Raw genomic sequence first — 27,236 nt, 5'->3', positions numbered from 1 at the left:
AGTTTTTTATTAGTTAAAAAGGGTAAAAAGGTAAAAATACTTGAAACAAGTAGTAAAAACTAAGTTCATCTTGTGTCAGGTACTAAAATACAAAAAAAAACTTGTGAGTACTGATTCTTAAATAAATCATTGACAGATGCATTTTTCTCAAAATTACCGAATATTATACTTATATTAAATAAAATAAAAAAAACACTGATAAGAAAATAGAAATCAAAAACCAAAATATTATATACTTATATATAATATGAATATTTATTAAATGAAATAAAATTATAAATACAAACAACACGGGTTCCCAAAAAAATAGTGACTTGTTGTCAAGGCTTGGGCCTAGGATTCTAGGAAGGTGGGACAAGTGACAACACTTTTTATAATTTTCTTCTTATCCTAACATCCTTAAATTATTGTTGTTATTATTATTTTTGTCAAATATGATTCCATTAATTAAATAAAAAAATTGAAGAGTATAAAAATGGGTAAGATTGAATTTCAAAATGAAATCATAAAAACATAGACAATCCAAATTATAATATCCCCACTTGGAGTTATAAATCATTATTCCACGACATTAATTACCACGACAATCCAAATTATATCCAAATTTTACTTTGATATCATATATACCCAAATTATTATGTAAAAATTAAAAAATTATAATTAATTTTCCGGGATTGTGTATCAAAAAAAAATGTTTCTTTTAAATAATATATATATATATATATATATATATATATATATATATATATATATATATATATATATATATATAAATATATTTCAAGTTTAACAACCAAAAATAAATTCAACTTGTTAAATGATTTTTCCAAATCTCATTATTCATTCACATATGATTTTTTTAACATCATTATCAATTCATCCAAGTTTCAGAAGACATAAATATCAATTATTTTTTAAGTGAAATACGCTAATATAATTTTTTTTAACATCATTATCAACTCTTTGATGAACACAAAGATAATCAAATTTGACAAAAAAAAACATAACATATAATATATATATATATATATATATATATATATATATATATATATATATATATTATTAAAGTTGAAAACATGATAGAAACCGTCAAGAACATCAGAATATGTATATCCATTTTTGTCCGTCCATTATAGACAATTTCATCAAAATTGCATTGTAATCCTCCACAAATTCATAAAAATTTTATTTTGATTCTCATTTAAATATAAATTAAATGAATTATAAAAATTATTGTACTAATATATAATACGTGCATCGATATATATATATATATATATATATATATATATATATATATATATATATATTATGTGGTGCAATTTGTTGGTGAGAAAAGCACCGAGAGTCGCCGCATGCTACACGTGTGGGTCTCATTCTTCCGCCACACCTATGTCTCCATCTTCTTCGTCATCAATCTCATCACCTAATCTTGGGGTGGTAATTTAATTTAATTTAAATTAAAAAAATTGATTTGAGAAAGAGAAGTTGATGAAAAATTCTCAATCAAAACATTTTTTTGGGTTCACTTGCTACCTATAAAATTGTGGTACTATGTCATATAAAATGTGGTACACTTCATGTGGAAATGTGGTACTAAAAAAATACTCAGAGACTGAACACAAAAAAATCGACGACCGGAGACTGAAGACCAATTTCCGGATTTAAGGGAGAATTACTGCTGCTACATTCTCTCCTAGAAATTACCACCACAATTTCTTTTTTTATCTTTGAGATGGAGCATTTAAAAAATATCATATATCAAGTTATATAAATTTTAAAAACGATGACCTCCATATGTTAAAATAGGTTTATTTGACTGTTAGACATAGTTAATAGTTTGATTTCTCATACCAACATTTTTCAGAAGAGTTTTTCACATCGAGTTTGTATATACAATTTACTTGTCTAACGTAATTTACAAAATATTTTGTTAGTATGGAGATTTATCGAATACGAATCGAAAAATAACGACATCAAATTTCATCACTATGAAAACTTATAGTTTATTTTTATTTTAGGATATTATTTTAAAAAAAAAAATATGATCAAGATTTATTTTCTAATTTCACGTCTTTTAACTAGTCGAATCACAATGATCATAATTTTCTTGCATCATTAATGGATTTGATCGACAATTTGAAAAAAAAAATAAAAAAATCCGAAGAGTGTATTTGAAATACAATACGGGTTGATTTTTTTTTTTTTTAAAATAATAATTAACTATAAGATCAGAATAACAAAACACCCTTTTTAGATTTATGTTTATTAATTAATAAAAGTTTGGTATGAATATACTTGTCCCATCCGACTAATAAGGACCAAAATTAGAGATGTCAATGAGGCGGGTATGAGTTGGGTTTAGCTAAACCTAAGACCCTCCCCATGAAAAAAGCTTTGACCCATTACCCGCCCCATCCCGGTTAAATATTCTTCGGACCCACCCCACCTCGAATACGAAATGGAGCCGGGTAGACCCATGAGACCCGAAATTTTTTAAAATAAAAAAGTAATCTTTCTTCTCACATGACTGAGTTATGAAACAGACAAGCCTCTAAATACAACATTGTGAAAAATTAATTCATGTCTTCGACCACACTTAATAATAACAAACAAGTATTTTCACGACATAAAGAATTACATAAAAAAAGAGTTACTAGCTTTCCAAAAAAATCTTGACATCCCCAAAAAAAGTCATAACATTATTTAAACAGATCAATATAAAATCAGTGAGTAGATAATATTTAAGTCTACTAAGATGAGGACCAACTATTCTTCCACTATTGCTAAAAGCAGATTCAAATGCATCAGTTGACATAAGAATAACTAAGATCGTTATAGTTGAGGTGAGTTACTAAAAAATGAAAATTAATAAAACTAAAACCCTAAAATATTTATATGCACGTATATATGGGACGGGTATGGGACGGGTATTATAGGACCCATGACCCGCCCCATATCCAAACGGGTATGAAAAATTGAACCCGAGACCCACCCCATGACTCATTTAGTATGCCCAAACCCACCCCATACACGCGGGTCCATTGCGGATCTGGGTAAAACTCGGACCCATTGACATCCCTACCCAAAATCATAATCCCTACTCGATTCAAAAGAAGAGGATCGGCTTTACTGCTCACTCTTGAAGACAGGGGGCGATTCCTTAGTCAACTATGACATTTATACATTCATCCGATGAGACTCAATCAATGAGATTGCTGATGCCGATTCCAAAACTGAGAAAGAAATTTCTGTCTAAAAGCCAATATAAAATTATAAGAATGGAATCTGACTATTCTATTGATTTTCACTTCCAACAAAAAAATAGCGACTTTTAATCAGATATTTTATTTGAGAACTCAAAGATATAATATATAAACCCACATATGTGATATATTACACATTCAAAAGATTGTAATTTTTATTACAAATTATTTTTTTAAAATGAAATTTCTTGATCTTAATGGTATTATGACATTAATGATAATGCAACAAATCTTTCAATTCTTTTTTTTAAAAAAATCAATGGAACCTTAGTCGTTATCTTTTGGTGTGCTTTGGAGAAACTCACGTGTCAACACAATAAAGTATAAACACCGCTGATCAGATAAATTATACTGGACAAGTATGTTTAACATGCTCAACTGAGAAAGACCTATACATGAAAATTCAATCACAAGATTTCTTGATAAGTGCACACATATCCTACCAACTCAATTACACCTTGAGGTAACTTTCTATTCCGTTGTTACATCAAATGTGAATGCTTTTATTGGAATGACCACAATTGTGTCAAGTCTATATCCAACTCCTACTCTATTTTGGATTTTAGATCGATCAAGTGATGTAACATTTACCTTATCATTATTAGGACTTTACAATAATTTCAAGTCTCTTTTATTGGATTATATAAATAGAACACACACACGAATTTATAACAGTATATTGTATGTATAGAGGTAATAACGTCTTTCATTTAAGACACAATGCAAGGAATTAATCTTGCAGTTTTGTGACATTGTTTTTTTTTTAAAATAAATTTTAAGTCTCACTCGTTAGTTTTGGACATTTATTACGCAATATTTGAATAATTTGACACAGTAATTTCAAAATTATGCAACAGAAACCTTCAAGATGGAAATTAAGAAACTATAGCAGATCAGGATCGGAGCAGATTGACCGTATCGGAAAATTTGGTACAAGGAAAGATTGTCGGTTCACACAAACCCTAATTTCTTATTATGCATAAATATTCGTGAAAAACAATAAAAAGTTCGTATAAATAAAGTTATACCATATACACTGTAGTATTACAAGCTTTTTGGGCCAAACCCAATAGAACTCGAGTCGCGAACTCTAAACATATTTAAGTCGAATATTAATCTATTCATATATTATAAATCTATGCCATTTAATTTGTGGGTGACAATATATATAAAAATTAATAAACCTTTGTATGAATGGTGTGTCCCATCTCTTTCTTATCTTTGAATTGAGCTTTTTCAGATTTGGTGGATTGGTCATTATGAAATAATGGGGACTATTTGATGAGATTATATATAAAACTGTTTGATGAAATAAAAGGATAATTTTCTCAGACAGAATGAACTGTCTTCATGAAAAAAAACTATTCTAATTATTGATTTTACAAATTATGTCTTGATCTCATAATATTGATTTCTTCGATCATTTTATATTTGATGGTGTGAAAGTTTTTCAGTCGATGGCCACAATTGATAAGAACGCCAAAGACCGAAGGCTAGTAAAAGAAGTTGGGATAACCGCGTGGTATAAAACAGATCAATAAGTGCTGGTACACAAGAATTAGCGATTCTTTCTTTCTTCTTCATCTTCTACGGCAAGGTTCAAAGGGCAATGGAGAAAAGAGGGTGATAATCTTTTTGCGTAATTTTTATGTTCTTGGTAAAATTTTTGTAAAACTTGTTGGTTCAATAATATTGGTGGTTGATCTACTATCAATGTAGATCGTTTCGACCTAACCACGTAAATCTCTCGTGCACTTTCATTCTTGATTGATTTTCGTTAGTATCTCTGTTGTTGTTGACAATTATATGTTGTCGTCGTGCATGTGAGATTGAGCGAAAAAAGAGTGCCTCATATTCGAGTGTATGAATAATGAAATAATTGTCCTCGAGTAAGAAATTATTGTACTTTGGTGCCTCGTTACCATTTGCCCCAACTATCTTTTCGGCATGCCGGTCTAGTTGCACATCAGAAACTATTTTTGTTCTGCATCCTAAATAATCAGGCCAATTGATTTCAAATAATAATAATAAGACAGGTCAATTAATTCCAAACAAATAAAAATAATGGAATGAAGTTCTATCGAATTCAGTTTTCATCTGAAATTACACTTTGAAAATTGAAACCGAATATTATTTTTAGTCGATCTAGCCATATGATAGATTAGTTTTTTTGACACGTATTTTACCAAACCCGGCTCGAAAGTAATAAACAATAATGTAACAGTCGATTAGCTAGGTTATTTACAAGCAATATCAAACAAACATTTCTCAATAATTGAAAAATCAAGAAGTGATAATTTACCCAAAACTAAAATAGAACTTCACAGTTCACTCAGTGAGAGCTCAAACTTGGACACAGGCACGGCTCCGCTTCACTGCAGTGAGTGCTCAAACTCGGGACACACGAGTTTTCTCTCCCTCTATCATGTTAGATTAAATTCAAGTTTGGGCAAAGTCCGGGGAATTTGGCATAGGGACCGAGTATTATGTACTTGGTCTGTTGATCATAAAGAACCAAGTTTTAATGTAGCAACGATCATATATAATCTCAAGACTTTTAGCAATTGTGTTGTTCTCCACCCGCAAAATGTTCATTTTAGCTGACTCTTGTATAACTATAGGCTTTTTAGCTGACTCAATATTTCTAGATTTTCAAATTTGGGTTTTAGTATATAAATTGTTAATTTCCGACATTTTTTGTCCAATTGCAGATGTGTAAGCGGAAAATGCTGACATAACATAAAAAATTACTGATATGGTATTGAAAATTTTCGGTTTAACCAATATATAATGTCAGCAGTTGAAGTCTGTCAAAACAAAATTTTGAAAATTAGTGGACCAAAATCCAAAATTGAACAAAAATACTAGACCAAAAATTTATTTCATTTAACAAGAATAGGCAGTAGTTAAACATTCACGATAATAATTTCATTTGATAATTAAAGTTGAATCAGTTCATTGACGACAGTAGTTAATTACTTTCCATTATGATATCGCCATTTATATCAATCGAGTTATAAGAATATGATTTGCTTTTGATTTTTTTGTTTTTGTTTTGTGTTATTATTTTAAATGTAACATGTGTTTTTATTATTTAATTTCCATTCAGATTTTGAGAGGTCTCCTACTTCATATTCTTCTACGGATCGAATAAAATTAAAAAAACTCAGAAAATTCAAAATATACTCGTCAAGATTATGAAAAAAAAATAGAAGATAATTTTACACAATTTTAGCTTTTACAAGTAAAAAACCCTAAAAATTTCGTCCATTAGTTATTATTTATCTTTTATGTAAACCAATTATTCCTCATCCTACGTACCTCCATAAGTAAAAATAATTTAGACAATGCTAGCCTCACCTAAATGTTCGAGTCAAAGTTTCCTCAAAATAATGTTCAAGTCAAAGTCAACCTCTTGGCTGAGCTCATGGCATGCCTCAGCTTTAGTAAGAAAATCAACCTTATGGAATTTTAAGGATGATTGTGGAATTTTATTGGGTTTTTCCTCGACTATAACCAAGTCCATTCCCATCTGTAAATAAAGCTCCTCACAGAGACACACACATAATATTCACAGCAGAATTGGAGAAGCTAGCTATAATGGGAGAAGTGAAGTTGATTGGTGCATGGGGAAGCTCAATGGCCTGGAGAGTTGAAATGGTACTCAAAATGAAAGGAATAGAATATGAATATGTACAGGAAGATATGAACAATAAGTCCCCTCTGCTTCTTCAATACAATCCAGTACACAAAAAGGTTCCGGTGTTTTTGCACAATGGCAATGCTATAGCCGAGTCTTTGGTGATTATTCAATATATTGAGGAAACTTGGGAAAATGGTCCATCAGTGTTGCCGAAACAACCTTATGACAGAGCTGTGGCCCGTTTCTGGGCTAAATACTTCGATGAAACGGTATAATATATCGCAGTTTTTATGATTTCATCTCATCATTGTTTTTGAGTTCCCGGTGATGCCATTAATTAATCACTATGTGATTTTTTGTAGCATCAATCATTTGTCATATAAAAAAAAACTATATTTGATAGTAACAATACGACAACATTTTAGGGATATTCTGAGCATCATGCGTGGAACATTTTAATTAAAAAAAAATAGACATTCGGTCTCAAATTGTTCTTTAGATCATACAGGACTTCATTGTTATATGAGATTTAAGATTATCTTTACTTCATTTGATGAAATTAAGTTTGATTTGCTTTATGTCAGTGTCTTCCTGCAATGATGAAGGCTTGGACTGCAGGGGACGGGCGAGAGAAGGCAAAGGAAGAAGCTGTTGAGCTTTTGAAATTTCTGGACGATGAAGTAAAGGGCAAGAAATTCTTTGGGGGAGACACCATTGGATTTGTTGATATTGCGGTCAGTTGTGGTGCCTATTGGTGTGGAATAATCTCAGAAGTGGTGGGAGTCGAGCTCATAACGAAGGACAAGTTACCGAATTTATGTAAATGGATCGACGAGTTCGTCAATTATAGCTTCGTTAAGGAAAATCTGCCCGATCAGGATACATTGACTCAGGTTTTCAAGGCCATCTTTCTGGGCAGTGCTGCTAAATGAAGACCCAGTTTGTTTTTCTTGTAATGGGAGGAAACGAATATTTGTTGGGGAAAAAGATTTTTGGGTTTTGGCTAATGTTGAGTGGAAATCAATTTAAACTTGGTGTGTCAATAAAGGGTAACTATGTGTTCTCTTTTCTTATATTTGAGAGCTGTTTCCGTCATTACATGAGTTCGGTGTCTTCGTAATTTGTATGATTTTAAACGTGTGTTGTAAAAAGTTATTTCAATCTTTTAAAAAATTAAGTCTCTAATCTTCACTGGATTTACACTTAAGAGAGACGATGTAAACTTGGTAAATCAATCTAACCAGCCAATCCAACATTTGACTACTTGTAATCTTCTAGATACAAAGATGAGCGAAAATAACGAGCATCTTTGTAAAAGAGTGAGTGCACGAGTATAGATATACATATTTAGGAAGAGCACAGTTGTAGAATTACATGGCTCCTCCACAAAATTTAATATCGTGTGATCTTGTCTTCCCTAACTGTTTGAGTCAAAAGTCAAGAAATCAAAGAAAACGACTCCTATTTCACCTTGCTGAGCTCATGCCATACCTCAGCTTTAACAAAAAATCAAAGGTGTCGAGGATTCTTTGGTAGATCCAAATGGTAGTAAATTAGTCTTTCTTGTGTTGGTATAGGTAGATAGATTTCCCCACCCCATTGCATGAAAATAAAAAAAAAATAAAATAAAATAAAATTTAACAAGGCTGTTATATTTTATGGTCTTTCTTGACCAAGGATCCATCGGGTTTGTTGATATTGCAGCCGATTTCAGTGCCTGTTGGTATAGGCTCATCTCAGAAGTGGCGGGACTCGAGCTCATAACGAAGGAAAAGTTGCCAAATTTATGCAAGTGGGTCGACGAGTACGTCAATTATAGCTTCGTCAAGGAGAATCTGCCCGATCAGGATAGATTGATTGAGATATACAAGTTCATGTTCCTGGGTGGCAGTGCTGCTAAATAAGATCCAAGTTCATTATTTGTCTAGTGGGAGGAAACAAAGATTGTTCGAGTGAAGTGGGGCTTTGGCTACTGTTCTACTGTTTTTTCAAAGGCCAAGTGTTAAAAAGACTAAGATTTTGGACCTAACTCATCTCAAAAGATAGTTCAAAAAAATAGATTGTCCAAGTTTATACATGCAACTATCGGGATTTTATCCAACCGATGGACACACCACTTACGCAGATCCATGAATAAACATCTGGAACGTGAAGTTTATAAGTGTTCCAACTATGGACACAGTGTGTCTGAGATATGATATCATGTAAGATTGATGTTTGGACCTATCTGAACCTCAAAACACAAATGCGAGATGATCGTCCAAATCCATATATACAACTCCTAGAACTCTATCCAATCTATGTGTGACATGTTAACATTAGATTTTTTGATACTAGTATTATTTATATTGTGTAAGATAATTAAAATATATGATTACGTGACTTACGTAACGTAAAATCTTCTGAGTACGGGAAAAAATGGTTTAAAACTCATAGAAATCCAAACCACCAGATGCAAAATTTAATTAAATATTGTTACAAACACGGTGTACCATAGGCTTTCGGAAAAACTCATGCACAGTATTTTGATGCCCCAAATACCAAATATTTATTAAAAGAAAATAACATTAGTTTTTCAGACAATTTACCGACTCAGTTCTTGTGGAAGTCTGGATCCTTCACGATTGTAACAGGGCATGATGCATTTCCCATCACGTAATTAGTCACGCTTCCTAATATTATCCTGTATTACATTGAAAACATAAAGAAAACAAAATCAATTCTTGAAATCACATATAACAAGTGTTTTGATTAAAATTTTCATTACTTTACAACATACTCTTTTATTTTATTATATTATAAAATCTCCAAATTCAAAATATAAAACTCTAAATCTAAATTTTTGATTAATCTAAAAATAATTTTATCTAACAATTTCTGGCATAATCTTATACCTGCAGTAACAATTTAGTTTTCCAAAACGACTGACACCAAAGATATATTTCATTCCCTTCGATATTTATTTTATATTCTCCATCCAAGTCGAAAATGGACAAACCAATTCGATTTCTTTGCACCTATTCTCAAAAAATGACCTTGAATCAGGTGGATCCGGGAAATTGGCCTGTGGCGATCTAATGTGATTCCAACTTTTATAGTTTTAAAAAATACACACATTATGTTTTTCATAACATATTTTCTGCTCATATTTGACCGAAATATTTAGTAAAAATTGCAATTGTAATGTTAAAAAAAATGTACCTTTGGATGGTGGTGAGTCCCCTGCTTCCCATGACCAAAGAATCCAGCTTCAAATCTTCAACAGCTTCGCAAATCTTCTCTCTCGCATCTCCCCAGTACAGTTTTGTAATAATGTTTATCTAATCAAAATTCAAATGAAACTGTGATTATACGCATAGATTAACACATTGATATAATATGGCTAAAAAATTCCACAGAATGAAATAAAAATATGACGAAGAAAATAAAAAGAAAAATAAACCTCTTTCTGCCTGGCTGCAGTGTCGAGCATGTCGAGAACTTCAATATCGATCGGAACATCGTATTTCTTCATGACCGTAGGTTCGCGAAACTCGGACAGTGGAATCAGAGCTACAAATTCAACATTCAAACTTCAAAATCAAGGCCCTCTCGTTGCTAACAATGAAATGGAATTGTTTGACCAATTGTGCTCCATAATTGTAACTTGTAATCTATATTGACTGATTTAAGATATATGAAATCATGAAACCACTTCGAATCCAGATTTCCCCATAACCCCCCGTTTTATCAAACAATCAAAAAGTGTTTGGATCATGCTTCACAAACCACACATGAAAAACACTAGTAAATCCGCAAACAAAATCGTAAAAAAAAAAAATGAATCGAGAAAAATTCGTACGAGAACCGGATTTAAACCACAATCGATCGCGCGACTCTTCGATGGACTGGGATTTGATATGGAGTATATAGAAATTGTCGCCTTTGTCAGCTAAATTGTCGATGGCCCACTGCAGTGCAGCTTTGCTGCTCTTGGAGAAGTCCATCGCCACCCCAACTTTCCTGTCTTTCACCATCTTTTCCCGAAATACGTAAACAATAACGATGGATTCTCAGGCCAATGTGCAATTGCAGCAGGAGAAATACAAAGACTGTCGCGTGATGAAGCTGAAAGCAGATTTGATTCTGTCTCGAGGAGTGTGTGTGAATTTATTCTCTTCCTTCTTCGTCTGACTGTTTGTCATTGATGTAAAGCTTACGCGTGTAGCATCAGTATGAATTGTGAAATGGGTCGGGTCACCCACGTTGTGCGCGTTTCGGGTATGGTTTGTTATCCTTGCGTACAAGTATGATAACGTACCGAACAATCAAATTCTCACATTTGATGCCAAAATAATTCTACCATTTGAATTTAAATATTGCTGATTAAATTATATTTTAAGATTATATGTTGAATGACACTACAGTTTTCTATGCCCGCATCAAAGTTAATCACGATAATCTTGAAATATTATCCGAGACGGATTTTATATCTAACTTGATTAATGAAAAAATATATGAAATGAATCGACCGTCTCAAAGAGATAAATCAGTAAAATCTTTTTACAAAAGACATACTCATATTTTATAATAAAAAGAACTTAATATTTGGATACAAGACGCGTAGGGAAAAATCTAACAGTAAAAGACGAAAAATGAATTTGATCACAATACATTATAGAAAGGGAGCTTCCACGCTGCTTCCTATGTCTATTCATTCGTTCATCATCATCCAACCATCAAATTGCCTTTTTAACTTATTTTATTATAAGTAAAGATTATATTATTGTAACCCTACAATATAAGAAAAATAGGAACGGCTCTATCTGAGATTTGTAAGCCACATCTTGAACTTTGAAAATTGGGTAGAAACCGTACATATGTGGATTATTAGACTCTATAAAGGGTACACAAAAATTCCTATAAAATCCCCTTACATATATGTGAGATAGATTTCTATTTGACTCATTAAAAATATTATTTTTTATGTCAAAAATATTATTTTCATTCTACATTTGGACCTGATCGACCTATTTTGCCAATATAAATCAATGAGATCATTTATCAAGAAACCCACTGAAAAAGACATAATAATACTAATAATAGAAAAACTATTTAGCATTCAAAAAGAAAAATTACAATTTTAGTCATATAAATCGATATTTTTTGGATTTTAATCATATAATTTTTAAAATTTTGGCTTATATCCAATAATTTATATTTGTTTTGATCTTTTTTTTTTCCATCAGAAATCACTAAACTCATTGAATATTACTTAATTGACATCAACATTTTTCTACACGACTCTTGATGCGAGAATAAGGTCTATATTGTGTTCATTAAAATCCAATAAGTCACAAAAAAGAAAGAAAAATAAAACTAAAAGATATCCAATATCTCAAAATGTGAACTAAAAAATTGTTGTTTATTTTTTTGTTACATAGATTTTAATGTATATTTATTCTTACCTCATAAGCCATGCAAGAGAACATCAATGTGAAATAAATAATGTTAATTAAATTTAGTGACTTCACATGAAAAATTTATCAAAACAAAAAAAAAATACAAATTGCATAAATAAAATCCAAAATATGCTAATTTATAAAACTAAAATTGAATTTTTTTCTACATTAAAAATATTCGATATTGCATAGACAAAAATGAAAAATAAAACTTGCAACGTGAAGATATGACATTTGTTTCTATTAAAATTTCTAGATATTTTGACTAGAAAATCGTATCCAATTAAGGCCAGTAAGCATTACTTGAAAAACATACGACAGCTTCAATGGCAGCTCGGTTCTTTGGATGCGTACAGGTTGTTGGTTCCCAGACAGGGTTGCTCGTAAAAGATTTCACGAAACAAACTGAGCAAGAACCTTCATTAGTTAGCCTTCGCAGAAACCATCAAATTCAGCCCCGAAAAGTAGGACAAGAATATTCCTATATACAATACATCGAAACACAAAATTGAAAATCCAAGAAACCAGTGTAGAACATAAACCATGGTCACATGTGCAGCGAGTTCCTTTTGCATTTTCACCGCCTCGACTTTGCCGACCATCTGAGCCTGTTTTACTGTCATATATAAATTCTGCGAGTTTCTTAAGAATCCAGCCAATTTTTATAGAGCATAAACTTTCTATTAGAGATGTATCAACAGGAAATGGCAAGTTGAATGGTCAAGATTAAACCTACATAGAAGAAATATAAACAAAATATGCCAACTACATGCAAATGACAACTTCATCGCAAGAAACTCGATAAAAATTAGATGCAAATAAACAAAAGGAATACTGAATATTGAAAGAAGTACCCAAAAACAGCTAAAGTTGGGTATCATTATCTTGCTAGCTCATAGGTATTAATTGAGTTATCAAGAAGTGTAATAAAAAATATATTTGACAAATTGTCAAAGGACATGGATCAAATTCAGAAAACTATAGCCCACTAGTAAGAGCATCCGCATTCGTTGGGTGTTAACACCCACCAACTCATCAAAAAGCATGGGGTCCACTGCCACATAATCATTATAACAACATATCTCTTTTAAAAACAACTAATCCCAGTAGTCAAAATGCACCAAGTATTCAAAAGGATTCAAGTTATTCAACCAAGTTAATTTCTATAGAAAAAATAAATGTTTCAAACAAAATTTAAAGAACCCAAAAAGCAACTAATTTACGTAACAAAAAATTTTTCTTTCTGCATCAATCAAGAAAAACGAAACAATAAAAAACCAACCTTATTAAGTTTGAAGAATTCTCCTCCAAGTGTTTGATACTTCAATTTGGCCTTTTTTCATCATTAATCCCATGGGATTGGTCAAAATGAACAGAATCTCTATTCATCCTCTTCCTCAACACATCAAAACCCACCAAAAAACAGGGAAAAAATATCAAGAGACTCCAACAAAAGAGATGTAAAAAGTCCAAAATCTTGAAAAGAATTCGAAAGATTATTCTTTAATCTTTGAATGTGATAAAGCAAAATAAAGCCCCCTAAATTTGTGAGGGTCTGTTTTTTTGTGGTTGAAGGCACTATAAGACATCTTCTTTTGTTTGCAATAATGACATTTCAAGAATATTTTTTACAATAAAAAATCTATACACTGTACAAAGACAATCATTTAATGAATGTGCTTAATCTCTGTCAGCACACCATCGTCAGGCTTGCCTGAACTCCACGTTACCAGAGACATAATCACAACAAAAATGCTTCACTTTTTAGCCATTTTGTATGCATCAAATGTATGTTCCTACTCCAAACCAGGTTGAATCCGGGCCCTTTCTCACTGAAAGCAAAGTTTGGATGAAAGAGATTACTCACTAAATTTTTTAACTGAAAGAAATACAAAAAGAAAAAAAATCGCTATGAGAAGATGTTAAAATAGGAACGATACCTGTATCTATCTGGTGTCAATCATAACTAAAACTTGAGTTAAGAATTTAACTATGATTTGGAAGCAGAGCAAATGTCCCGGGATTTGGACTACATCCCCCAACCACCATCTCCTCGTACATTTCATATGCACGATCAGGGTGACCTGACTTGCTGTATGCTCGTATTAGAGCATTGTACGTAAACACGTCAGGTTTAAGACCATGTAACTTGGAGTTCTTTGTACATATTTCCCGCTTCCTCTATCATCCCAGCAATTCCAAGATTAATTATTAAGGAGTTGAAGGTATACAGGTTCGGGGTCATCCCCTTGTTTCTCATCTCACAAAGAAGAGACATAGCTTCCTCGTTTTTCCCTGATTTACCAAGGCCATTGATCATAAGATTGTAACAAATCAAATCTGGATCCAGGCCAGCCAGCTTTATTTCCTCAAAGTAGTACATGGCTTCATTGACTCTTCCAAGCAAGCAAAAGCAGTCAACAAGAATGGTGTAGGACTTCAAATCTGGTCTAATCCCTTCCCTAACCATTCTATAAAAAAAACCACGAGCAGATTCAATGTCACCTATTTTTCCAAATCCATTTATTAGGATATTGTAGATAGCACAATTAGGTTTGCATCCATATTCGATCATCTCTTCGAACAAATTCTTTGCCTCATCTAGTCTCTTGAGTTTCAAAAAACCAGTCTATAAGAGGACCATATGTACAAGGAGTAGGAGAAAACCCTCCACTTATAAGTTCATAGTATAGATCTATGGCTTTCTCTAAGCTGCTGGACTTGACTAGACCATAAATCAGTATGTTATAAGTTATGGTGTTAGGTATCAATTCCTCTATGAAGCATCTCATGGTACAAATTGAAAAGTGCACCCACCTTCCCAGACTTCGCAAGATAATCGAGTAACAAATTGTAGATGGAGACGTCAGCGACACAGCCAGAATTCTTCATCTCTTCAGTAAACATCACATGCCAGTTGTGTTAGATGGATATCAAGAAGCCCCTCGATCAAATGATAATATGCTTTCACAGTTGGTTGAATCCCAAAACATTTCTTAAATTTCTCGAATAACCTATGAGCATCAAGAGATTTCTTTTTCTTGGACAAAACTCTAAAAACGGGTACCATTATTGAGCCATTTTTGCAAAGGCCTGCAGAGACTAATCTTTCGGTGAAAGAAATAGCATGATCTAACTTGGCTTCGTTCATAATTCCATCCATCAGATTTTCCCAAAAGAAACTGTTCGACAAATTATTCCTACTATGATAAAAAAAATCCTCGACAACTTTGAAAGCATTCTCTACCATGCCAGCTTTTACAACACCTGGGAGGAGAGTATACAGAGTTACATAATCAGGATACATTGTTTTTCTCATCTGATGGTAAAACCAAAAGGCTTGAGTAATCCTATTATCCTTTGCTAACCCATAGATGACCGTGTTGTATGTAAAAAGGTCTGGGAGACAACCCATTTCAGTCATTTCATAAAGCTTCTTCACAGCCAAATCAACCTCATAATTCTTACAGAGACAGTCCAAAAAAGTGTTGAAAGTAATCGTATTTGGAGGACATCCACAGTCCATCATGCTCTTAAATAATTTGAAGCTTTCTTGAACTTTGCCCTCCTTCCCAAATCCAGCCAACAGTGTGTTGTATGTCACAACTGTTGGAACAAGCTTCAAGTCCTTCATTTTGCAAAACATCTCCCATGCCTCACTAGACCGATCAGCCTTGTAAAGTGTGTCTATCAAAGAGTTGATAATAATCACATCAGGCTGACAACCACTGTCTATCATCTCAGAAAGTAATCGAACAGCTTCATCAATTTTCCCGGAATTGCTATAGCATTTCATCATCACATTATAGGAGATTGAATCTGGCACAAGTCCACTATGTTTGATTCCATCAAATATCAATTTTGCCTCTCTTAGCCTACCAACTTCGGCGAGGCTGTAAAGAGATGCATTGCAGGCAACAACACTGGGAGCAATGCCACGAGCTTTCATTTTCTTAAAAGTTTCAATAGCATTATCAGCTTCTCCTAGCTTCCCATAGTAGTCGATGAACAGGATGTATGTATATGCATTTAGTTTAATGCCAGACAATCCATATTTTCACATAGTTGTAATGCTTCATCTAACCTGTTTAATCTCAAAAGCCCACTAATCAACGTGTTGTAAGTATGAAGATTTGGTAATATCACTTTTTCTTTCATCTCATCTACTACCTGAAATGCTTCATTGACTTTCCCAACTTTGCATAACGCACCAATCAGTACAGTAAAAGTAACTACATCTGCTTTATAACCGTCATCCTCCATCAGGGCCCAAATTTCTCTAACTGCATCCAAATCTCCAGAGTCAGCCAAACTTGTCCAACATAGTGATATAAGTAACTTGGTCTGGCTTATGGCTGCCGCATTTCATCTTCTTAAACACTTCTCTGGCAATGTCAAGTTTGCCTACATTACAAAGTGCATCAATGAGAACAGTATAAGTGACAGCATCAGGGGCACATCCCTCATCATCCATCCTCTTTAATATATGATAAGCCTCGTCAATTTTTCCAGCTCGTCCAAGAACTCGAATGCAGATGGTAAAAGTATAAACATTTGGCCTTAATCCCAAATTCTCCATCTCTTCTAGCAATTCCATGACTGTTTCAGTATCCTTTCTCTTACCACTGGCTACCATTAGTGCAGAATAAGTCTTAAGACTCGGCTTTAATTCTTCTGATATCATCCTTCTATAAATTATTAACGCCTCCCTACAAAACCCTTCTTGAAGAAGCAAATGTATCAATCCATTGTAAGAATATGCATTCATTCTGAACCCTGCTTTTCTCATTCTTTCAAGCCCAAACGGTGCCTGCCTAATGCCTCCTCTTATGCTTAGACCCTTAAATATGATCAAGTAAGTATCTGAGTTCCTGTAAATAATTTGCTTTTGCATCATATCAAACACAACAACCATATTCGTTATCCTTCCATGCACCCTGAAATGCTCGAGCATATAGTTGCATGTTTCTGTAGTGTGTATAACACAAGGAAGTTCTGCAACAGTTTTAAAAAGGAAAAAAGCCTGATCCAAGTCTTGAGTTGACTTCAATATCCCAATTAATTCCTCCGAAGACATGTCTTTACTGATTTTTCCCTTCATTTGCAACGAAAGGCACTGACTCTTCATGGATGGTCTCAACTAAATATAATACAATAAGTCATTGTGCAAAGACTTTAGACCTTGCTTGATTTTGGTTTTCAGGAAATACTACTTATCCCCCCAATACGAAAACAAACACTATTTTTAACTTTTCTTTTCTTTTTCAAAATCACATTTACCTTATTTTTAGGTTTCATTCCACAATCGTTGTCTTTAACTTAATTTTTCGTCAATTTCAAAAGATATTCTATATTATATATTCTAACGCAAAATATACTATTCTTAAATTTTTAAATAATTTCAGACGTGATTTGACACATACATTAATATTATTATTTCATTAAACAAACCAAACACAAAATTTATTCAACCAAAACATTTCCCCGGGATATTCTCACAAAACTCTTCCCAATAAATTCTGAAAACAAAACCAAGCAAGCCGTTATTTATCTAAAGACAGAATTTTCTACGAGTACCTTGGACGAAATATTGTCACTGTTATCATCATTATCCTTCTTTCCACCAAATAATGAATGCATTCTGAGAGATTTCTTAACCATTCCACTTAGGCTTCTGGGTAATGGCAAATTTGGTCCACCAACATGGCTTGCATTGTGATAGAACTTACCTTGAAACAAAAGATAATGGAAAATACCATGTCGATGTCAGAAAAACAAAACGCACATTGAGTTTATAGGCTATAATTTCCTAATTGTGTATATTTTGCACATTTACATAACACCTTTCGCTCTCCTTGCCTATCATTTAAACATATACAAACTGTGTGGCACCTTTCGTGCTTCATAAGCTGCTATTACTCTTTAAATGTAAATTCTATTCGGTTGTAGTATTTGACGGTATCAAAGACGCGATAAGCCCAAAATTTAACCCTTCAACATACTTACAATAAGGTACCCAAGTTGAAGAACATTGTGTGCTAAAGACCATTAGGACCCTTGCTGAATTTATAATACTACTAGTGCTAAATAGCATAAACCCCAAGTCCCACAAACACAGCTGGGATAGAGATCCATTTTTCCCAGCCTACTGGGGATAATAATATATAAGAAGAAGCCATGTCTTAAAAAGCAAGAGCATACTCTAAACCGTACATTTACCTGATTCTTTGGCATTTTTTGGAATCTGTCTCCCATGTTAACTTATTTTCTCAAGCCAATAGTCGAAAAGCAAAACACAATCATTCAAAAGAAGCATTAAGTATTTCACTTCGGATGCGTAAGATTTAAATCCATCTTTTGCATTTAGATTCCTTTTCCATTAGATGTTTCAAATCATTTACTACATTTTAAACAGTGTGTTTCATTCAGTATGGATCCCATACCCTCCTAAACTCAATAATTTGACGTCACAGCTACAGATACTCTTCTGAGATGCAAATCGTTTGATCCAAAAGCAACCTAAAAGAAACATTTCCCTAATAGCAAACAAGTGTCTCTTGCAAAATACAGACTTTTCAACTGACGCGCCAGAGTTAAAAGGAATTCTGGTACCAAAGTTTAAAAATTTACACAATTTCATTTAATTTCCCATTTTCCACGACTAATTGCCGCACATATAATATAAATTCTAAAAATAGCGGTCCGTGGAAACACTCTCGCAGTTAAAAAAATTCAATCTTTATATTACATTTAGGGTACATTAGGCAATCAAAACCCAAGTATTTAGCTAAAGCAAGTTTATGGAGAACCCTCATAGCCAAATAGTTTGTTTGCATAATCTCAAACAGAATCAGCATCCAGGCTTAGCAGAACGGATACAATCACCCCAAAAAATCCTTCTACAGAAAACATATCAAGCCAACAACAAAGAGAGAGAGCGAGAGAGAGAGAGAGAGAGAGGATGGTGAAATAGCTTACTGGAAGAGAAGGAAGACGCAAACGAAGAGGGAAATTGAGCCACTGAAGCTGCAATTGGAGCCACTGCCATGTCTTTGTCAAGCTTTTACAGAGATATACTACTTTCAATAGTGTAGGGTGAGATCGGATTAGAAAGGTGTGCTTGGCTGGTCACGTTTCTTTTAAACTCGTCCCTTTCAACATCCAAATACACAATTAGTTAAAAAATAAGGAAACAAACAACACATATACATTAAACATACTCAAAGTGTAATGAAACGAATAATATAAAAATATTGGTTTTAAGTTCAACCTCCAAAAATATGTGATATTCTAATTTGATTTAAAGTTTGAAAGTACAACTATTTTAGCTCAAGATCGAGTTCAGTTCGAGTTGTTCAAAACATGGTGTAAGCATATTCGAACGATATCTAAAAATGGGGCAAATTCAAGTTATTTGAACCTTAATTTGAGTATATTTGAATCAGAGGTATGTAACACCACAGAACAACAATTTTTTAAAATAAAATTACAACAAATCCATAAGTGGAGCATATAACAGGGTGGATCCAAAGCAAATCTTAGCAGCAAAATAAATGTTCACCAACTGATTATGTCTTGAAATATGAAACCCACAAAAAATTCGAGCCAAGATCAGACTTAATGGTGTCAAAAACTAACTGCGTCTGGACAAAGTAGAGCGAGAGCCTTATCTCTTGCTAACTCCAAAGTCGAGCTACATATTACACAAAACATACAAAAAATTCAGAAAATAAAAAAAGTTCTTTGAATGATGTTGCAACAAGATTAATTATATTTGAATCACAAAAATATGGATTCTTTGACACAACGTAAAGATAATAAATTGAAAAATACCAGAAAGGGCCATTCCTAAAGGAAAAGTTACATGGGACGGGTATTTTGGGATATTTTCATCTAAAAATTTATAGCGAGAGTCCAAACGGTGTACGAATACAAAGAATCGATGATACCGTGTAGTCATATTCCATTGAAAAAACAAGATAATAAAATAAACACCTAAAAAACCGAGGAAAAACTGTAACTTAACTTTGAACAGAGAATGAGGTAACCAAACATTCATGTCTCCAAACGAAACAACGAAAAGATTTGGCAAACCCAAAAGAATAACATACTGAAAAATATTAATCAAATAAAAAAATAGAAACAAAAACAAGGTAAGTTGCAAACCGTTCCACGTTTATGGAGAAGCTTTTCGAGACCAACAGAGATTACTATAACCACCGCGAACACACCAGAAACTTCCAAAGTCGGAAGTGTGCGGCTGTAATGCTTTGAATCCCACCACGCCCGATAGATACCTGTGAATGCAGCCAAAGCCCATTCATTCTCATTCACATCAACTTCCAAGACATCGAAGAGAGAAAAAAATAAAGAGAATGAGGAGCGAAAGGAGATACATACGATTATATCACCCCTTCGATAATCAGCGATTCACCAGGCTGAGAAGCGCAAGGACAATGGTTAGGGAAGCTAAAGATAAGGTGGAGTGTCGTCTGAATAACATTTAGTCTGTAAATATAATAATACAAAATAAACATTAAACAGAACATCAAATTTCAACTGGTGTCGATAATTTAGAATATGAATAAAATAGTTTCTTTTTTTGTGTCACAAAAAGATTTGATTCATATTTAAAAATCGAACATATTTGATGGTTTTTTTAAGCTAAATTTAAACCTGTGAGTATTTATTCAAATTAATTTGTATTATATTACATCAGTAGATATTTTTTAATAAACAATAGGTGAGTCCACCTTATCTTATATCTGTAAAAACACTTCTTTCATCTCCGAGAATATCAGGTGTAGAGCGGATCGATCCGTCTCACAAACATACGTTAATAAAATCATCTAAAAAGATAACTACTTGATAAAGACAGTGGTCAAACTAGTTTCGAAAACCAACTCTTCCCAAGTGTTTCTTTTTTAACCTAAACCGTGTATTAAAAAGGGACGAGTTTTAAAAGAAACGCGACAAAGAAAGCACACATCTCCAATCCAGCTGCTGAAAGTCGTATCATCTCGACAAACAAAGCAAGAGTTTTTTTATTTAAACTTTTTAAATATAAAACTATTTTACTTGGCGAGTCTTCTTCAACTTGCTTTAGCTAAATCAATGGGTTCTGATTGCCTAATGTACCCGAAATGCAAAATAAAGATGGGATTTTTAAGCTTTGAGAATGTTTCCACAGGCCACTAGTTTTGAAAAGTCTGCATTTTGGAAGAGACGAGTGTATGTCATCGGGGGATCCATCATACATTGACTGAATCACATGGTTAAAATGTTTGGTAAGGAATATAATGTCTCAAAGTGCATTCATTTATTTGGTGGAGAGAAGGATAATGGTGATAACAGTGACAATAATTCTTCCAAGGTATACTGATAGAGCTCTGATAGAATGCTTATGCATGCTATATAAAAATAGGCTGGAATCTTAGGAAACATGCAGAATTTATATGAGACAGTAAACAAGGCGCAGATGGTTGTCCAGGTTGAGGCAGTAAAAGTGCAAAAGGAAATTGCCGTGAATCAAGGGCGGATCCAAGATTTAAGGTATTTGAATCAAACACTTTGTCTAGTCTAGCACAAAAGAGGATTGCCGTATCCGTTTTCTTCCTTTCAGCATCATTGGTGATTTTGTTTTAAAAAACATTTGTCAGTGAGATCTTGAGGGTCATCAAAGAATTGAATCAAACACTTTGTCTAGTCTAGCACAAAAAGAGGGTGTCTTACCATTTAAACTAGTTATCAAATGCTAAGTTAACTTAACCACTCTATATATATATATATATATATATATCACACACACACTATAAAAAATAATTGTATAAGACAATAACAAAAATTAAAAATTTGGGGTGCACGAATATAATAATAAAAAAATTAAAAAAGGGGGCGGTACATCATGTAGATCCGCCTCTCAGTGCATGTAACTATGGTTTCATGTTCTACATTGGCTGCTTGTTTCTTGGATTTATCATTTTTGTGCTACAATTTATTTTGTTCTGAATATTCTTGTCCCACTTTTCAGATCTTAATTTGATGTTTACTACGAAGGTGAGCTAATAAAGGTAGATTTATTGTACCATAGAATTCTTGAAGACTCAGGCAACGCTCGGTTTGTTTGATAAAATCTTTTTCAGGCAACGCTTTCTGGGAACCAAACAACCAGTATGCACATAGATAACCCAGGCTGCCATGGAATTGAGAGCTGAAGTAAGTTTGTCTAGTAATACTTACTGGCTTAATAGTGAAGGGCTCCATTACCCCGCTTATATTGTAAATGGGGACAAATTCAGGACCAGAGCATGACACATTCCCTCGAATTTTATACTCTCGGATACTTGAAACTCCAATTTATTAGTCATTTTACGTTTTCTTTCTGGAAACTCTCTTTTGGTGACAGAAGCGTTCGGGTGAAAACTATACCCGTTTCACTTCTCTTTTCACATTTTTCCTAAAAAAATCTTAAATCCAAAGCTTAGAAATGCCACCAGGTATGACAGAAGGATTGAAGTGATTAATGTTTGGTTTTTATCAGTGGGAGGGATAATTTTATCAATTTTGTATACCAGATTTGGAGACATGGGAATGTATTCCAGTCCTTGATTTTTCGTTTTTTTCTGGTAAAATGTTCTCTTTTGATCTCTCATTCTCTTGGACAATACCGGCACACTTGTAATGGTTTTGAGATAGCCTATTATCATGAAAAACTATTTCAAATTAGAATTTTACTTCAGTTTTTAGATGAAATATCAGTATGGAACATCGGCAATATCCGTGCTCATAGAAAATTCTATGCTCACTCTCCATGTAAGGTCCACCACATCCAATTATTATGATTACATGTATTTCCGGTGCTCACCATAGTTTTTCAAAAGAAGTTCAACTTGCCGAAGAACCGCTTTGCTGACAGTTCTCTACATTAAGGTGAGTCTACGTTACCTCCAGTTATATTTGTATAAAATGATCACTCAATCATCTCCTTGTTTTTGGTTTCAAGTAAAATGATCGTCCGATCATCTTGTACAAAACAAAAACCGATAGTAAATGTTCTGACGTAATATAGACTCACCCTCTACATTACAAGTAAATCAGCTAAGACCATCAAAGAACCCTAGTGGCCAAAGGATCAAGGTGGAAGTAGTTTCAGCCGACACAAGACAAAGAGCATTTTGCAGATTTATACCACATCGCAATATGATGACCATTGATATCACAATCCCGATTGGGCTACATACAACACCTTGTGCATTTATTAATTAACTATATCTGTATAATTCATTCAATAGCACACCTAGTATATGTATACATGGCAGGTGCAACTACCACGTTCTCCTTTGCTTTAAAAGATGCATTTAGGTTTCGTTTCAACTCACGGGGCATTAATTCAATCATAGCTTTATGGAATTTAACGAAAACAATCCCCACAACATTAGTTTGGTTATGTATTTTTATATGTGATGTTAGACTTTTTTTTTTATGACAACGTCAAAATCCGAATATGTTATTATACAGTGTGCGCGCACGAGCTAGACAATGAACGATCTTACATCATCCCAATGTTGATGAGGATATTTACGATAGTCATTTCAACCCTTGAGTCAGGAAAAAATACCAATATTTCAATTGATATTGATATTGATATTGATTATAGTTGTCAAAATTTGATTATGAATACTTAATCATGCATGCACCAGTTACGTGGGCTTATTTTAAACCTTGAACATGTGGAGAACTGACGCTACAATGTTCTTATTATGTGCATGCGAGATAATTAAGTCATAGAGATCGTGTAATTGCAAATAAAACATTTTTTAAAGGAAAATAGACAGTATACGGGTTAAAAATTAACGTGTGATTCATCTGTCAAAAATCAAAATAAGAAATACGACATTTTCCCATCCAAAATTATATTAAAAAAGTAGAGTTGACATTGTCGATTAAAACATTTGCATGTTTTGAAAAATGTGTCGAAGGCTATTAAAAATTACTCAAGTCAAAATTGATTAAATGCCTTGAAACTATAAAATAATATTTCTAAAAAAATTAAATGATTTCAATTACATATGTGTGTAACATAAATATTTTGATATACAACCTTGGTTAAAATGTATATGTAAATATCTCGATTTAAATTGTGTGTATAACATAAGTTTTTTTAAATATATCACTCACAAAATGGATCATCCAAATTCACGCAAAACATTTAAATATCATAAATCAATCTTGATTAAATGATTCAATTATTAATAACTGTTCGAAACAAATGAAGTCCCATTATTATATATTTTGCTTGGGAAAAAAGTATGAGTTCCTATATTATATTTTCATTTTTTATATAGAAAATCAATAACACTTGTTAAAATAGCACCACAATTCGACATCAAAGTTTTTACTCTGACTCGAGACCGGAAAATATATTATTTTCAGCTCGATTTGAATTTTACCCTGTGATTTGTTAATTTTAAATATAATAAAATATTAATGATTATCTAATATCAGGATGATTTCGCCCCTTTAATTGAGATGGCTGATACGTAGTGTCCCAACAATTTCCATTAGCAGATTTAAAAAAATAATAATCACAATAATAATAATTATTTACATCAACACTAAATAAAAAAAGTTGAAAATACTTTGTCTCGGACAGGTAACAATATATAATTAGTCATCACTGTGGAACCGGATGCAATTATTGAGTACAATTGTTTTTTTCGGTAATTTAGAGAAAAATGCACATGTCCATCATTTACTTAAAATTCAGTACCCATAAGTTTTTTTTTGTATTTTGATACCTGACACAAGATCAACTTAATATTTACTACATGTTTCAAGTATTTTTACCTTTTTACCCTTTTTAAATAATAAAAAATTATATAAATTCCTATTTTTGTTGGTCCTTTTATTTCCATTTTCCACTCATCATTCCCGAATACATTTGGATGACATGTACATTGAATTAAAATATTTTTGTATTTTAAAAAAAAATTCACAATTAAGCATTGAACTTTTTGAAATACTTTGTTTTACTTGGAAATACTAAATTTGAATTTTAAAATACTTGATTTAGTAAATGACATGCTCGGAATTGGTATTAAAATACTGGATATTCGAAAATGTAACGCAAGTTCACCAAGTGCTCGTATTTCCATCCAAGATCAATTTGGATGACATGTACATTTCATTTAATTATTTTTTTTATTTTTAAAAACACAAATTTGCAACTAAGCATTGAACTTTTTCAAGTACTTAGTTTTACTTGCAAAATACCTAATTTCAGTTTTAAAATACTTGATTTGGTAAATGAGATACTCCGAATAGGTATTAAAATACTAGATATTCGAATATGCAATTCAAGTTCACCAAGTGCTCGTATTTCCATCCAAGATCCATTTGGATGACATGTTCATTTTATTTAATTATTTTTTTATTCTTAAAAAAAACTTCGCAATTAAGCATTAAACTTTTTCAAGTACTTAATTTTATTTGCGAAATATCTAATTTCAGTTTTAAAATACTTGATTTGATGATTGAGATACTCATAAAAGTTAATAAAATACTAGATATTCTAGTAGGCAATGTAAGTTCACCAAATGCTCGCATTTTCATCCAAGATGCATTTGGATGACATGTACATTTCATTTAAATATTTTTTTATTTTTAAAAGAAAAACAAATCCACAACTAAGCATTGAACTTTTTGAAGTACTTATTTTTACTTGCGAAATACCTAATTTCAATTTTAAAATACTTGATTTGGTAAATGAAATACTCAGAATGAATATTAAAATACTGAATATTCGAATATGCAACGTAAGTTCACAAAATGCTCGCATTTCCATTCAAGATGCATTTGGATGACATGTTCATTTCATTATTTTTTATTGTAAAAAAAAAAAACAAATTCGTAACTAAGCATTGAATTTTTTCAAATAGTTACTTTTACTTGCGAAATACCTAATTTCAATTTTAAAATACTTGATTTGATAAATGAGATAGTCATAATGAGTATTAAAATACTGGATATTCGAATATGCAACGTAAGTTCACCAAGTGTTGGTCTTTCCTTGAAAGATGTATTTGGACGACATATCTTTCTCATGTGATATCTATTTTGTAAAAAACAAAAAACAAATTTGTAACTAAGCATTGAATTTTTTCAAATATTTACTTTTACTTGAGAAATACCTAATTTCAATTTTAAAATACTTGATTTGATAAATGAGATAATCATAATAGGTATTAAAATACTGGATTTTCAAATATGCAACGTAAGTTTACCAAATGTTGGTCTTTTCTTGAAAGATACATTTGGACGACATATCCTTCTCATGTGATATTTATTTTGTAAAAAAAATATCAGATTCTCAACTAAGCATGAAACTTTTAAAGTACTTAGTTTACTTGATAAGTACTTAATTTCAGTTTCAAAATACTTGATTTCATAAATGAGATGCTCAGAATAGGTAATAAAATACTGGATATTTCTAATATGCATCATAGTGCAATTTCAATGCAATTGAAATTTTAACAAATACATTGTTCATCACTCCTCATGAAATAAAAATAACAATTTATTTCGGTATACAAAGAAAGAACTTACTTTTACTCCGGGACAAGTATGCTACTATATTTTTATTAAAAGTAAGTGCTTATTTTGATCTACAAACAACTTACTCTTACTCCACGATCAGTAATGAACTGTGTTCATTTCTTTAAATGACATGAATAAGTATTCTAATAAATCTTAGTTGGAAAAACCAACCGTGACTGAATTTAAGTTGCATATTCAAAAATCAGTATTATATAACATATTATGAGTATCATATTTAGCAAATCAAGTATTTTAAAATTAAAATTAGGTATTTCGCAAGTAAATGTA

At 32.3% G+C, this 27,236-nt stretch overlaps 3 protein-coding genes across 3 annotated transcripts; 1 reads left to right on the top strand and 2 right to left on the bottom strand.

Annotated features, from left to right (window-relative positions):
* The first annotated feature begins 6,771 nt into the window (after nt 1–6,771).
* On the top strand, nt 6,772–7,985 carry LOC140842502 (probable glutathione S-transferase). Its single transcript, XM_073210459.1, has 2 exons — nt 6,772–7,181; nt 7,497–7,985. Exons 1-2 carry the CDS (start codon nt 6,870–6,872, stop codon nt 7,842–7,844), a joined length of 660 nt encoding a protein of 219 aa, XP_073066560.1. The 5' UTR covers nt 6,772–6,869; the 3' UTR covers nt 7,845–7,985.
* Nucleotides 7,986–9,347: 1,362 nt separating this feature from the next.
* Nucleotides 9,348–11,085, bottom strand: LOC140842503 (universal stress protein PHOS32-like). Its single transcript, XM_073210460.1, has 4 exons — nt 10,754–11,085; nt 10,355–10,464; nt 10,114–10,232; nt 9,348–9,595 (listed from the first exon to the last, which is right to left on the bottom strand). The coding sequence occupies exons 1-4, from the start codon at nt 10,926–10,928 to the stop codon at nt 9,505–9,507; spliced, it is 495 nt and encodes a 164-aa protein (XP_073066561.1). The 5' UTR covers nt 10,929–11,085; the 3' UTR covers nt 9,348–9,504.
* A 3,208-nt stretch (nt 11,086–14,293) lies between these two features.
* On the bottom strand, nt 14,294–20,906 carry LOC140842498 (uncharacterized). The gene is given in 11 exon segments (XM_073210456.1): nt 14,294–14,495; nt 14,497–14,979; nt 14,981–15,136; nt 15,138–15,251; nt 15,253–16,397; nt 16,400–16,661; nt 16,663–17,493; nt 17,931–18,082; nt 19,332–19,504; nt 20,520–20,650; nt 20,754–20,906. Coding segments are annotated over 9 exon segments (3,369 nt in total). The 5' UTR covers nt 19,402–19,504; nt 20,520–20,650; nt 20,754–20,906; the 3' UTR covers nt 14,294–14,339.
* Nucleotides 20,907–27,236: the final 6,330 nt, after the last annotated feature.

Source organism: Primulina eburnea, chromosome 10 (assembly GCF_022965805.1).
Source record: "Primulina eburnea isolate SZY01 chromosome 10, ASM2296580v1, whole genome shotgun sequence".
Lineage (NCBI taxonomy): Eukaryota > Viridiplantae > Streptophyta > Magnoliopsida > Lamiales > Gesneriaceae > Primulina > Primulina eburnea.
This window is presented reverse-complemented; position numbering and strand designations above follow the sequence as displayed.

Bases quoted from the DNA above. Each gene is read 5' to 3' on its own strand.
- LOC140842503 (XM_073210460.1), bottom strand. From the start codon at position 10,928: ATGGTGAAAGACAGGAAAGTTGGGGTGGCGATGGACTTCTCCAAGAGC. The intron at 10,465-10,753 runs GTACGAATTTTT...TTGAATTTGTAG, and splicing joins GTGGTTTAAATCCGGTTCTC to CTCTGATTCCACTGTCCGAG. The intron at 9,596-10,113 runs GTACATTTTTTT...AATGTAATACAG, and splicing joins GGACTCACCACCATCCAAAG to GATAATATTAGGAAGCGTGA.
- LOC140842502 (XM_073210459.1), top strand. From the start codon at position 6,870: ATGGGAGAAGTGAAGTTGATTGGTGCATGGGGAAGCTCAATGGCCTGG. The intron at 7,182-7,496 runs GTATAATATATC...GCTTTATGTCAG, and splicing joins CTAAATACTTCGATGAAACG to TGTCTTCCTGCAATGATGAA.